Raw genomic sequence first — 14,621 nt, forward strand, 5'->3', positions numbered from 1 at the left:
GCATGCACGAGGCACTGGGTTCTATCCTCAGCACCACATAAATGTAAAATAAAAATATTGTGTCCACCTAAAACTAAAAAAATAAATATTAAAAAATACTGATTTAAAAAATATTGAGTATTGGTTTCTTCTTTTTAAAATTTATTTTTAACTGAGGTAAAACAGCATAAAATTTACTGTCTGTTGTGGTTTAGATGTGGTTTCCCCCAAAAGCTCACATGTGAGACAATGCAAGAAAGTTCTGAGGATAAATGTTTGGGTTGTGAGAGTTTTAACCCAATCAGTGAATTAAACCTCTGATAGAGATTAACGGAATGGTATCTGAAGTGGTAGGGTGTGGCTAGAGGAGGTGGGAATTGGGGGGTGTGACTTTGGGGTATATATTTGCATCTGGTGAGTGAAGCCTCTTTCTCTGCTTTCTGATCACCATGTCAGTTGTTTCCCTCTGCCACACTCCTCTGCCATGGTGTTCTGCCTCACCTCGAGCCCTGATGAATGCAACCAGCCTTCCATGGAATAAGACCTCTGAAACTATGAGCCCTCAAATAAATTTTCCTCCTCTACAATTGTTCTGGTTGGGTCCTTTAGTCACAGTGGCAAAATAGCTGACTAAACCACTATCTTACCAATTTTTAAATGTATAGTTCAGTAGCTTTAAGTACATTCACATTGTTGTTCAACTAATTTTCAGAATTGTTTTCATCATTGCAAAAGTGTAACTCTAAACACATTAACAAATTTCTTCCTTTCCCCAGTCCATGACAATCACTATTCTATTTTCTATGTCTATGATTTTGACAGCACTAGGTATAACATATAAGAGGAATTTGTCCTTTGTTATTATCTTATGTCAATTAGCATATTGTCTTCAAGGTTCATCCAGGTTGTAGCATATGTCAGAAGGTCTTTCCTTTTTAAGACTGAATAATATTCCCTTGTGTAGATATACCATATTTTGTTTATATATTCATTACTTTATAGGCACTTGGGTTGTTTCAAACTTTTGGCTATTATGAATAGTTCTGCTCATCAGATATATGATTTACAAACATTTTCTTACATTCCATAGGTTGCTTTTTCATTCTGTTGGTAGTTCCCTTCAATGCAAAAAAATTTTTGATTTTGACATTGTCCAAGAAAAACAATTATTTTAAATCAGAATCTGTCCAGGCTGAGGCTGGATTTAATTATTGAAAAAGAAGAAAATGAGTTTATCCAGATTATTCTTGAGTAGAATTCTGTCTTCATATCTGGAAAAGTATGGCATTTAGGGAATCTAAGAAGCAGAAAAAGAGGAAGAGATTTTAATAATGGTTCTTTATTACCTATGAAATCTTCTAAGGTAGCTGTACATTTATTTATGTATCCTATACCACAGACATTAAACACTCAAGAAATTAACAAATGTTAGAAATGAACCACAGCACCTCCTTGGTAACAACCTAAGATGAATTAGTGACCAATGTACAAACCTGTAACCAAATGTTTTCATCCAGTACATAAGTTCTCATTCAGGTAACCAGGATTAGCTAGCCAAGATCATCTGTTGGGCCATTGTAGGCTTCAGGAGAATGTAAAGCACCATAAAATGGTCTGCATGCTTTTATATATGTATGTGTGTGTTGATTTCTCTAAGTAGAAAGACCTTTTATCATATTTTCAGAGATGCCTGTCTATGATCCAAAATGTGTCAACAAGTTATTGTTGTATGGTTTTGTGAAAGAATTATGTGGAAGTATATCCATCATTACCTCTGGCAAACATTGGCATAAGTAGACATAATTAAATTGGAACTCATTGTTTCATCCACTATCAAACCTTCAAAATACAAAAGAGTCTTTAGAAGCTTAATCCAAAATTAGGATGTTCCAGTAGAGTGCCTTATTTTTAGTATTTAAACAACCTCTAATTTTTCCATTGGCTATTTCTTACTCATAGAATTGTACCATTTTAATATTTGATAAGAGTGACAATGCTAATTAATATATCAAGTGTTAAAGACTAGATATTGTTTTTTTTTTTAATTTTTAAATTTAAGACAGGGTCTTGTTAAAATGCTGAGGCTGGTTTTGAACTTCCAATCCTCCTGCCTCAGCCTCTTGAGCCACTGAGATTACAAACATGTATCAGCACACCAAGCATAACAATTGATATTGAAATGAAACATCTTTACTCAAAATGCATAGAAACCACTATTTTTGATAATAGTGTTCCTCCAATTTTTCCTTGCTCCTATATGTGACTTATGTAATCCATGGCCTTTTTTATTCAGCCCTTATTCTCTTTTTCTCACAGTAGCAATCTTTTAGAGCCCCACATGCTGAGGCTTCTCTCAGCTGCCCCATTTACAGAACTCATATAAACTAATCTAACTTGCTTAAATGGGGTTGACCTAATTATGAACCAATTCTCTTGGACCTTCTCACTTTGTTCCACCCTTTCCCTTCCCCATCTTGATACAGCTCAAGATTTTTGGCTTGATATTCCTATTCTAAACCATAAGTTGTCTCTTAAATTTGGACACAGAAACTGATTTTGGCTTTCCTGGTTTTGACTTTTAGAATTCCCTAAGACAGTTACCTTTGGCTCTTCCTGTTCTTGATCCTATCAAATAACTACTCCACACAGATCACTGAGAGCCATTCCCTAGTATTAGCCCTCTAACTGGTATTCCAGCCAGATTTCCCTTGGCTCCTTTTCAGAAAAAAATCAAACATGACTGAGTTTCTCCCCAGGGCTTCCATTCCTTACTGCTGACCAGATGCATTGCCTAGTATTCCTCTCTTTCCTAAAACTGGTGCTTAAGTTGAACCTCTGTCTTGATACCTTGTCAGTTACTGGCAGCATCCATTCTCCAAGGTCTCAGCCCTGCCTCAATTCTCTGATCCCTAGATAGAACACTGCTAAAGATAGATTGATCTATTTATGACTAGCCTAAAATTTGCTGGATTGACTCCTTACTGATGTGTTCTACCTCTCTAATTGGATATGGAGAGAACTACTGCTTCCAAAACAAGTATTGAGATAATGGAGACCCATTTATACCATATATTAAGTGACTCTTCCTTACAGGACGGTTTTTAGTAAATAGGCCACTGTCTTCAGATTTTGGTCTCATTCTACCCTACTTCACATCAGTGAGTGGGTGTCCACAATCACCATCCAAATTTCTCATGTCCAAGTATGCATGTTTTTCCTATGTGAATTTTTATATAGATGTATGAAAGACTCAGTCTTCCCTATGTGTTAAACTTTATTCTTAGAGCTTTCCAGTTAGATGAATTATTTCCGTTCTCTAGTCTTATAGATTTCATCATAATGCTTATTTGCAAACTCACTTTGTTCAGACTTAAAACTCCTGACTCTTTGCCAAGCTTGATCAGTCAAGTTTTGGGGAAAGATCCGAAAGGAGAGACTGGCTACACCCAACATTATAAAAGCTTCATACTTGGGGCACAAGCAACTCCGTTTTCCTTCTGCCAGACATCATCTAGTAAAAGGATAATGATGGGAATATTCAACTAAGTAGATCTTAAGGCCTGACTTACAATTAGCAGGCTATCTCTAAAAATATTCATTAATAAGTTCATCAGATTCTTTTCTTTTCATCTTCTAAAACTTTTAGTCTAGCATAGTATAGTCACATTATTGCCTTGGGACCCATAAGCTGTGGATTTGAATTCCAGCTTTGACCATAGGATATTTGTTTAAAATCATTTTTTCATTTCTAGATTGTAATTTTATTTGGAAAATTGGAGGAAAAAAGTTTATATTGGATCTGTGTTGATACATTCATCCCTGTTTGTCCAGGACTTTCATGGCTTTAAAGTGAAAGTCTCACTTCCTGGGAACTTCCTCAGTCCCAGTCGAACTGGATGGTTGGACAGCCTAACTAGATTAGTCTTTTCCAAATACTACTATATACCAATAGGTGATCATAGAAAAAGAGTTCCAGAATGAAACAAACTTTGAAAAATTCTGCCTAAACAGAAGAACTGAAGAACTTTAAGCACTGTGAATCTCAGTGAGTCTAGTATACAGCATTTACCAATATGATTCAACCATAGAACTTCTTTCCCCAAGAGTATCTTAGAAGACTGTGATTCAATGGAATATACACTGAAAAACGTTGACTTAGGTCATAAGATTGGTTACAGTTGATAAACCAATGTTTAATGATAGCAATGTTTAAGGTTAGGAATGTTTAATGAAACCAATGTTTAAGGGTAGCAATATATAAGGACTTCCACACAAACTTGTAGCATATATGGGCAGCTTGAATACTGACCAGCCCTTTGAAATATTTTGGAGAAGATACTTGTAGTTCAAAGAATCTATATTTGAACACAGAGTTCATTTGAATCAGAATTTGTGTCATCCAAAAATTGATTTTATCAGAAGAGTGGGAAAAAAACACTGAGATATTAAGTCTGGGTGGTAGGATTCTGTTGACTAGTATTTATTTTTGTATACTTTTTTATATTTTCCAAACTCTCATAAAGAAAAATGTTTTATATTTATATTGACCCAAAGAAGTTAGTACAGAAGCTTTATTCTGCAAAACTAGACATTTTCTTCAGAATCCTTTAGAACTACCTCTGACTTGATTTGTGCCATCTCTGCTGAAAAGGAATATGGTATAGTGGTTAAAAAACACAGATTCTTGGCTGGGCATGGTGGCACATGCCTGCAATCCCAGTGGCTCAGGAGACTGAGGCAGTAGGATCTTGTGTTCAAAGCCAGCCTCAGTAACTTAATGAGGCCCTAAGCAACTCAGCAAGACCCTGTCTCTAAATAAAATACAGAAAGGGCTGAGGATGTGGCTCAGTGGTTGAGTGCCTCTGGGTTCAATCCCTGGTAACAAAACAAACAAACAAAACAAACAAAAAAGCAGATTTTGGATTCAGTGGTTGAGAGCCTCTGGGTTTGATCCCTGGTAACAAAACAAACAAACGAACAAAAAAGATTTTGGATTTAGATCTGTATATGCTTCAGTCAAACTAGCCTTTTAGAATCTTGATATCTTCATTTACAAAATGTTGAAAAATTAAAAGAGATAATATATGTAAAGTACTTAGCCAAATGCCTGGCATGTAGTAAGCACTCTGAAAATAATATCTAGGTTATTGTTGTTGTTATTTGTTTTCTGGATCAAAACCAGAGCCTCAAACATGCTAGGCAATCACTCTGTCACTGAGCTAGTCCCCTGCCCAATTGCACAATTAGCATTTCTACTCTTATGATTGTTGTTATTGGTCTTCCAGAGACTAGAAAGATCATGGCCTATAAAGCAGAAAACTTTGCATTTACTCCTCTCTTTAGCACTGCTGAACTGTGTGACTCTGGGCCTGATACTTTCCTTCTCTGGGAATTTGTGAAGTGATGTGATACTGTAGGTAAAATGTTAATTTAATATTCAAAAGCTTATAGTCCTAGCTCTGGCACTAGTTGGCAATTATGATTAGGGGTATGTCATTGTTCTTTTTATGCCTGTTTCCCATCTTATAAAATGGGTAATGGAAAGGTGACTGGATAATTTCTAAATATATTTCTAACTATAATGGTCTACAAACAAAGGGGGTTAATTATCCCCATCTCTTTTTGTATCAGTCTATTTTGAGGACTCACTGAACACTTATTTTTTCATTTTGCAGTCATATATTAGCCAGTTAATAAATACTGCCATCCTTTATAGATAAAGATGATATCCCATAATCTGTAATACTTGTCATAAACATTCTTAAGTGTTCCTAGGAACTGAAGTGTGTGCTTACTGTTGTTATTTTTTATTTTTTGGTTGTTATTTGTTTGTTGCTATTAAAAATAGTGCGGGGGGGCTGGGGATGTGGCTCAAGCGGTAGCGCGCTCGCCTGGCATGCATGCGGCCCGGGTTCCATCCTCAGCACCACATACAAACAAAGATGTTGTGTCCGCCAAGAACTAAAAAAATAAATATTAAAAAATTCTCTCTCTCTCTCTCTCTCTCTCTCTCTCTCTCTCTCTCTCTCTCTCTCTTTAAAAAATTTTTTTAAAAAAATAGTGCTAGAGGGGCTGGGATTGTGTCTCAGTGGTAGAGCGCTCACCTAGCATGTGTGAGGCCCTGGGTTCAATCCTCAGCACCACACATCATTAGCAGAGATTCCAGTAAAAGCCCCTGGGATAGAGAGGTATGAGACCAAAATCAAGAAACTTCATTCTTAAGTACCTCAGTATCATAGTGTCCAGTGATCCAGTCCACTTGGCTAAATTCTGCTCCTTACATTAGGACAGATATATGTAAAGGAGGAAGGTATCTCAGTATAAAAATACCCCAGGCAATGATTGACTAATACTACTAACTCAATCTCCAGTTTTATTCTCAGATGGGTTGGGTGGGGTGGGAGTTAGTGATATGGAAGTCAGATGGGAAAGGAGGGAGGGGATCACTGAACTGTTTTCAGTTTGAACTCATGAGAAGGCACAGTTCAGAATGTACCTAGGTCCTGAATCTCTTATCAACTAAATTCTAGCCTCTGACTTAACAGTAGCCTTTCACATTCTATAAATAAGACTAAGATAATGAGAAGAAAGTATCTTTAGATTGTCAAGACTAATATTCAAGCAAGGGATTATTAAACAAAATAAAAAAGTTTCTCATTATGTACAGTAGAAAATAAAATTAACTGGAGGTTAGGAAACTCTGAGATCCTGCTCCAACTCTGTTCCTCATACATTATGACTGTTTTCCTCACTTGGACTCAGTTTCTTTATCTATAAAAGAAGGGATATATTAACTCTGTTCTCTAGCCTGCCTAGTCCATATGGCAAATATCATTATAGCCTATACAGAGGATATTGTGCAGAAGCAATAGCAATGCTGGGGACCATTCTCAGGGATTTGGTTCTGTCTTCCAACTTCTCTTCCTTTGATTCTTAAGAATTTACTTCACTCAACTCCTCAAATTCTCTTTTGGAACAAGACAGGCTGCGTAGATGAATGAATGAATTAAGTCACTTCTCGGGCACATCACTTCCCTGTCTCCATGACTGAGAGGCAAAGCAGTTTGATTCTAGGATCAACAGGCTGGATTATCACACTGAGATCTAAAGCTTATAGGAAGAGGTTACATGATAAGAACAACCTACGCTTGGGAATCCAGGTGTTAGGGTCAGAAAGGACTTATCTTGCAGACATGGCAGCAACATCAATTGAGGTCAGAATGAAGTGTTCAAGGGATGAATTCAAGAAGCTAGAAAAATCAGAAAAACCTGAGGACTTGTAGATAAGTGTGGAATGCCATAGGGGGACAAATCTAGGAGAATGTAGAAAAAGCAAAAGATCGAGAGTTCAGGTAACTATGGGCAAGTTAGTGATCTTCCTTGTGTTTGATGACTGTTTATGAAATGGGAATTCATAATACCTACTCTGTCTCTGGTGGGAGAGGATACTTATTTTGAGAATCAAAGTAAATAGTATGTTTAACAGCTTCATGAATTGTAACTGTAACTGTAAAACTAAATAAGATAATTTTAAAAGTGTCACTGAAAATTATAGTAGTAGCAGAAGTATGGGATTGTGGAATAAGGGAAAACTGGAGTTATAATGGAGTGAGCACACAAAGGTAAACCTGCCAAATAAAATCTGGAATATACAGCTTTAATTTCTAATAAACATTGGATGCTTTTGGAGTATGTTACAAATACTACATGGAATATACCTGTAAAGGTTTAGCTTATCTGAAATTCAGATTTAATGTAGCCTCTGCACTTAATTTGTTACATCTGGCAACCCTACACCAAGTCTTACCCTTGTCATTTTGGACAGTTTTTTTTTTTTTTTTTTTTTTTAAATTCAACCCAACCTCAGGTAATGCCACCAATCTCCCATGCTGACTCAAAGGATCAAAGAAAGTAATGAATATGAAAGTGAGGCATTACATAATAACAAGGTATTTTTTCATTGCACTCTATTTTCTGTTCCTCTTATACCAAGAAAATACCCACTAGAATCATACTTTTCTTTTTAATCTGGTACTTAAGTCACTCTATATACAGTTGAAACATGAAAAATGAAAGATTACTATGATAGGCCAGATAATGACCTCATTTCCTTATCTTCAGTATTTGTGACTCTATTACCTTATGTGTCAAAGAGAGTTTTCAGACCTGATTATATTAAAGCTCTTGAAATTGGGATCTATGGGTAGGCCTGATGCAATCCCAGACCTTATAAGTGGGAAATAGGCATAGTCAGAATAAGAAAAGAAACTGAAGTGATGACAGAAGTGGAGACTGAAATGATGCACTTAAAGATGGAGGAAGGGCTTACAAGCTAATGGATACAGATAACCAACCACTAGAAGCTACAAAACACAAATAAATGGAATCCTCCACACCAGATGGTCCAGGACAGATCAGCCATGATGATACCTTCAGTACAGTCCAGTAAATCTAATTTTGAACTCTGACCTCCAAAACTATCAGATAATAAGTTTGCTTCATTTTTAAGTAACTGATTTTATAGTAATTTCTTATAGAAGCTTTAGGAAATGAATACATTTGCCTCAAAACTGTATCTAAGACAGGTCAGATCTAACCTAAGCTGGATACAGATCAGAAATCAGTGATTCTCAGCCCAAACTGCACATTACATCATATAAAGAATTTTAAAGAAAATCCAAATATAGTCTTAACCACTCTGATTTACTCAGTCTGCATTAGTCTCCCTCTGTATTTTTTCAAGTTTGCCAGTAAGCCAGGCATAAGATGCTAACAGCTAACATCTGTAATCCCAACATCTCAGGAGGCTGAGACAGGAGGACTGCAAGTTCAAAGCCAGCCTTAGCAAAAGTGAGACCCTGCCTCTAAATAAAATACAAAATAGGGCTGGGGATATGGCTCAGTGGTCGAGTGCCCCTGAGTTCAAACCCCAGTACTCCCCCCACACACACAAAAAAAGTTTGTCAGTGATTCTAGCATGCATTTGGGATTAAACACTTTCATAGATGAAGCTAGAAAGGATCATCACTATTTATGTCATCCATCTTCCTCTTTTGACTAGAGGAGAAACTAAGGCCCAGAGGGAGGAAGTGACTTGCAGAAATCACAAAGAAAGCTGATAGTTAAGTCAACCACAAGCAAGGGATAATGAGAATTTATGAACATTGACAGCAGCTCCACACTGGTGGTATGCAAATAAGCATGAAATGCGAATGAGAAGAACATTAGTTTTATTTCCTATAAATTCAACCTCTTTAGCAACCTTTCTAATTATTCTAAAAATTTGATCAATACTAAACCAGTAATCACTCTGGGGTCCCTGAGGTCACTAATCCAGGCTTCAGTGGTCTCAGGGTGAGAAGAATATATTCCTGAGTTAATTATAAATAACTCTCTCCATCTTATTGGTGCTTGAGGGAGTTGTTCATTAGCAATTGTAAAAAACTTGAATATTAAACCATTTAGATTACTCTGGGGAAGATCTTTGTATTTACCTCTGGCAAAGTATTCTGTATTAATTATATTTCAGAGGTCAGACCATCTATTAGTACCAGAAGGCTTTATCTCTTAAGGAAAGGACAATGGATCCTTTCCCACCGCTTTTAAAATTCACAGCCTACAGTCCTGTTCTAGAAATCTTGCTTTGTCTTGTGAAATGCAGGTACAGTCACCATTGACCTCTAGCTGTCTTTAGAGTTCTCCCTTCAATATTGGTCTGAAAAAGAAGATATATATGCATATATACATGTATTTAATGCTGACAGTTAAAGTTCCATTGCTCCCAGAGTGAGCTGAATCCTTAAACTCTCTCATCTGTCTTGTTGGAGGCAGGGCTCCAGATGAAAGCTTAAATGGCTAACACTGCAGTGAACATTAATCAGAACAAATGAAATCCTCTTCTTACCCATTTCCCTTAGCATATAAACATTTTTAATGCATTTAGAAACCTTAAGATCACATGGAAACTTATGAGAACATTCCCACTGTAGAAATAATTTGCCCAAATTATCAGCTAAATTATACTGTTTCTAAGTGAAGTCCCGTGTCTTTATGAAAAAGCAATGGCAGCAGCCATAGAGTGATTATATTAAAAAAAAAAAAAAAAAAAACCAGACAGAAGACACTTGTCCATCTGAAAGGCAAGCCAAGTTTTTAGAAAACAGAAAATCAACTTCAAGTTCCAGGACTGATTTGAGATTTGTTTTGGATTTGCTTGATTATTCTATAAACAATGAGCCTCTGAATACAGCAAGGGGTTCTCAAGTAGTGCCTGTGGGATGTGGACCAGAGGCTGGTCCATAAGAAATTGTGCCACTCAGTAGGGGAGAAGGTGGTAGAACAATAGCTGTACTTGTAGTTAGAGATGGTATCTGGGAAGACTCAAGCAGGGGCCAGTGAAAAGGCCTTGTGACTGCCTTGGGGATGGTACGGATGGTACTCTCTGGGTATTCCTGGGTGGTGAAAGGCAGGGCTGGACCAGCATCAGGTTTGGGGCGGAGCAGTGGGCTTCCTGAGACATTTCTCCTATGAGTGGGAGTAGAGCTCAGCACAGTAACTTCAGGGTTTTGAGGTGCAGTGCAAAGTTCATCTCTTCTCTGAGACCGAAGGCAACGGAAGCAAGCAACACCAGCGAGGATTCCCAATAGGATGAAAGTGACAAAGGTGCCACTCACAATGACTAAGGGCAGGTAGATGGATCCTAAGATGAAGAGAAGAAAGAAAAAATTGGTAGTTACAGGTTTCTGGGACTATTGCCACCTGTACAGGAGAGGGAAGACATAACTTTGCCAATACCCAGAGCATGTTCTAATGCAAACACCTTTCTTCCAGAGCTTACGCCAAATTTCTCCAGGAAAGAAGTCAAGTCCACAGAAGGCCTTGTGAGTCAAGAGAAATGAATTTTGGCATAGATAGGCATGAGGTAATAAGTATGTTTAGGAAAAAGTATTCCAAATGATATTTATGGACCAGTAAATTATGACTTACCAGTTATCATCCAGGCAAAGATGCAAAAAGAGGTGTCATCTACTGAAGGAATTTGTATTGCTTCCCTAAAGAGAAAACACTGTGCACAGCCTTTCTTAGGAAGGATATCACATAACAAAAGGCAGTAGTACCTCCTTTGAAAGACAATATGTTAAGTGGAAAGAATGTTTGAGGGGCTGGGGATGTAGCTCAGTGGCAGAGTGCTTGCCTAGCATGCACTAGGCCCTGGGTTCAATCCCTAGCACCACCAAAAAAAAAAAAAAAAAAAGAATGTTTGAAATTAGCAGCTACAAGACCTGGGGCTTACTTATTGGCTAAACTACTAATAAATGATGTGGACATAGACAAACCAATTAAAATCTCTAGGTTGCAGATGCTTTGTTAATAAAATTTGGATAACATCTACTTCATAGCTTTGTCTAAATTGAAGGAGCTAAGGCATGTGAAACATTTGTAAACTTTAAAGTGCTATGCAAAGGTAGGGGATTTCCCCCTCCATCTTTGGAATACTTGAGATGAGGTTTTCTTTTCTAAGAATAGTGACAAAGAGAGAAAAAGGAGAGCAAGTTTTCCATGAAGGACAGAGCAAAATTTCAGGTCATCTAAATATAATAACCCAATTTTTCATTACATTGTTTTTCTCAATCTATCTAGATTTTGATCTTTTCCTTTAAATAAAATGAAAATAAAAGGTTATCTTATTGCATAAAAATTGTGCTGACTGAACCTTCAAATAACATGTTCAAGAGATATGTAATTGGACAGTTGGAGGTCTTGAGAAAAGCAATGAAAATCAAGAAGTGGCTGGAATGGACTGCCAAGACAAAGAACATACTTAGCAAATGAGGACTCTGGTCTAGAAAAATGGGGGTTGTAATAAATAGAATGAGATCAAAATTCTGAAACTTACTGAGTATCTGGAAGGGACAAGGGCTTATTTCGTTTTAGAGTATGGAACTTCTGACACTCAGAGATATTTATTTAAAACCACTATGTGGAGGTATGTGTGGTAGTCTTATAGATTAATTTATAACTCATTTTGTTCTAAGAAATTATGTAGCAACTAAGATTTGGGGGTATCATTTCTTGTAACAGGTAATAAGTTCTCAAGGGATGAGGCTCAAAGTTGAGGTTTGAACTTGGGAAGGATCTCTAGGTCTCTGTAGCCCATATGCCTGAGCTTTACAGAGCTCAGCTCAGCAGGAAGTTTGTGGTAGACCCTCAGGGACACAAGTAGACAAAAGAGGCATTACCATATATATTTAAAATATGAATGCACTAGGCATAATGCCTATTGTCTCCTTCAATCCTCACCCATCCAGCAAGGCAGGGTTTTTAGACTTGTTTTATTTGTTTTTTTTAAAGAGAGAGTGAGAGAGGTAGAGAGAGAGAATTTTAATATTTATTTTTTAGTTCTTGGCGGACACAACATCTTTGTTTGTGGTGCTGAGGATCGAACCCAGGCGAGGCTCATGCCAGGCGAGTGCGCTACCGCTTGAGCCACATCCCCAGCCCTAGACTTGTTTTATACAAGGACACAGGACAAACAGGAGTGTGCACAGCAGGGAGGGGACCCCAGGGTAGGTTCAGGAGCTCCACAGTGTCATCCAATCAAGAAATGTTATCCTAAAAATTGTTTTAAAGGCAGAAGTGCCAGGCAACCCTTTTCTCCCATGTCTTGTTCCTGTTATAATTCTCACAACCTTCCCTTCCCTGACAGATTCTTGAGGGGAAAAGAGACAAGGGCAAAATTTTTCAACATTAGGTCTCTGCTGGCTGGCACAGTGTAGATACTAAATAAGTATTCATTGAATAAACAAATGAGTCATATTATCTGTCCCACCTATCTGAGACCAATCAGTAAGGTGCCATAGTGACCGAGGGGAATTTCATAAATAACTCTTTCCCCTAACCAGGGAGTCTAAGCCTTCCCAAATAGGGCAGGTGAGTATGAACTGTGGAAGTTTTCTAAAGCTTTTCCTGATAAGCACCAAAATTTGAAAGCAAATTATGAAGCAAAGGATTCTAGAGTCTGATTTCCCCATGTAGGCCAAGGTTGTATTGCTGGATTCATGACCACCCTGAAGCCCACTTCACTCAGGTATAAAAGGTTTCTTGTATTTCATAGGAATTATCTGATCCCTTATATTTCCTCACAAACTGATGAAAACATCAAGTTCATGAGGAAGCAGGTTCTAGAAGCAAAGACTTGACCTAAAGTCATGCAATTAGGATGTGGTAGACTCCAGTTTTCTCAAGATTCCAATACAGATCATTTGATTCTCAATCCACCATGTTATATACCTTGAATTCCTATGATACAGATATGTGAACCCAGCAGAAAGGGAACATCTCATTCCCCACCAGTTTCAATTCCCCCTACCACTCCTTGGCCCAGAGATTACCTTCTGGAGGTGGGAGCATAGCCTCTTTGGGGTCCCAGGTAATGTCCTCTGGACACTGTCCCTGATCCAGTCGAGCCGTAAGGGTAGCACAGCAATAGCGTAGAGAACAGGTTCCACAGCAGAAGGTAGCAGTGGGTTTATCATATCCCTCCGGGCATAGGAAGCCTCCATGCAATAGCCCTGTGCTGTCCATCCAGCGGTGACAGAACTCTCCTTGAGACTTAGCACTTCTGAGCATAGCCAGCAACAGGACACTGGCTCCAAGTAGCAGCCCCATGCCTGACCACTGAGGCTTCCCCATGGTGTATTATCCTTCCCAGACACGTGCTTTTGGTCTCCCAACACTGCCCTGCCACACTAGCTACAGCTTGTGTTTTTCTTGTTAAAGCTCAGGGCAAGTCTCAGGTGGCTCCTTCCTGAGAGGCCTAAGATATTCATCTTGCTCTCTGCTGGGATTCACCCCCACCCCTGCAGCCACCTGCTGCCTCTAGCCGGAAACTCAGAGGCTGGGTTTCTGCCCACTGCCTTCCCTCCCTCCTCCCTCCCTTTCCTGACTGTTTTGCTATTATTTTCCTATCAGTGCAGGCTAGTGGGTTGTGTATGGGTTTATGTGAGAATTTCTAGGGATGCAACTGTTGATACCAGAGATGCAAATATTTTAACATGAGATCTATATTGCTTATTGAAATTTACTGTCAAAAATCTACAAAATGAGGAAGGAATTTCAGTAGATGGAATTTCAAATGTTATATGATTTGGGTGTTCATTAGCAGTAAAATACACAGTAACAAAAATCCCTGCCCTCTGCGGCAGGCGGCGGGGCGGCCAGATGGCTGTGGCTTGGCCGGGATGCCTGGGCGTCCCGACGCGGGCGCAGTGCCGCAACCTGCGCAGCGCAGCAGCGGTCTCAGGGCCAGGGAGTTTGCCTGCCCGAAGCTGAGCACCCGTAAGGAGATGCAGGACCTTGGGAAGGAAGGTGACTGAACCCACTCGTGGTGTGATCACTGGCCAGGACAACCAGCCAGTTTCTGCAGCCCCTTTGAGATCCAGAAAGGCCAAGAAGGACGTGGCCTGGCCTGGCTTGGTCTGTGTGCCTGTGGAGTACCATCGCCCATCTCCCCTTGCCTGGGGACTTGCTGGGACAAGTTACTTCTGCCTTCAGAGAGCGAGGTTCAAGTGTTAACACCAAGAACATAAGGACTTACGGCTGAAGTTTTAGAATTTCACCTGGAACAATAACTGAAGTTTTAA

General features: G+C 38.7%; 1 protein-coding gene across 1 annotated transcript; it reads right to left on the reverse strand.

Moving 5' to 3' along the window:
* Positions 1-10,238: 10,238 nt before the first annotated feature.
* Positions 10,239-13,671, reverse strand: LOC124090071 (protein shisa-2 homolog). Its single transcript, XM_046440449.1, has 2 exons — positions 13,371-13,671; positions 10,239-10,678 (listed from the first exon to the last, which is right to left on the reverse strand). The coding sequence occupies exons 1-2, from the start codon at positions 13,669-13,671 to the stop codon at positions 10,239-10,241; spliced, it is 741 nt and encodes a 246-aa protein (XP_046296405.1).
* Between the last annotated feature and the right edge of the window lie 950 nt (positions 13,672-14,621).

The sequence above is a fragment of the Marmota monax genome, unplaced genomic scaffold (assembly GCF_021218885.2).
Source record: "Marmota monax isolate L192 unplaced genomic scaffold, Marmota_monax_Labrador192_F-V1.1 WCK01_AAM20220418_F8-fsc00134, whole genome shotgun sequence".
Lineage (NCBI taxonomy): Eukaryota > Metazoa > Chordata > Mammalia > Rodentia > Sciuridae > Marmota > Marmota monax.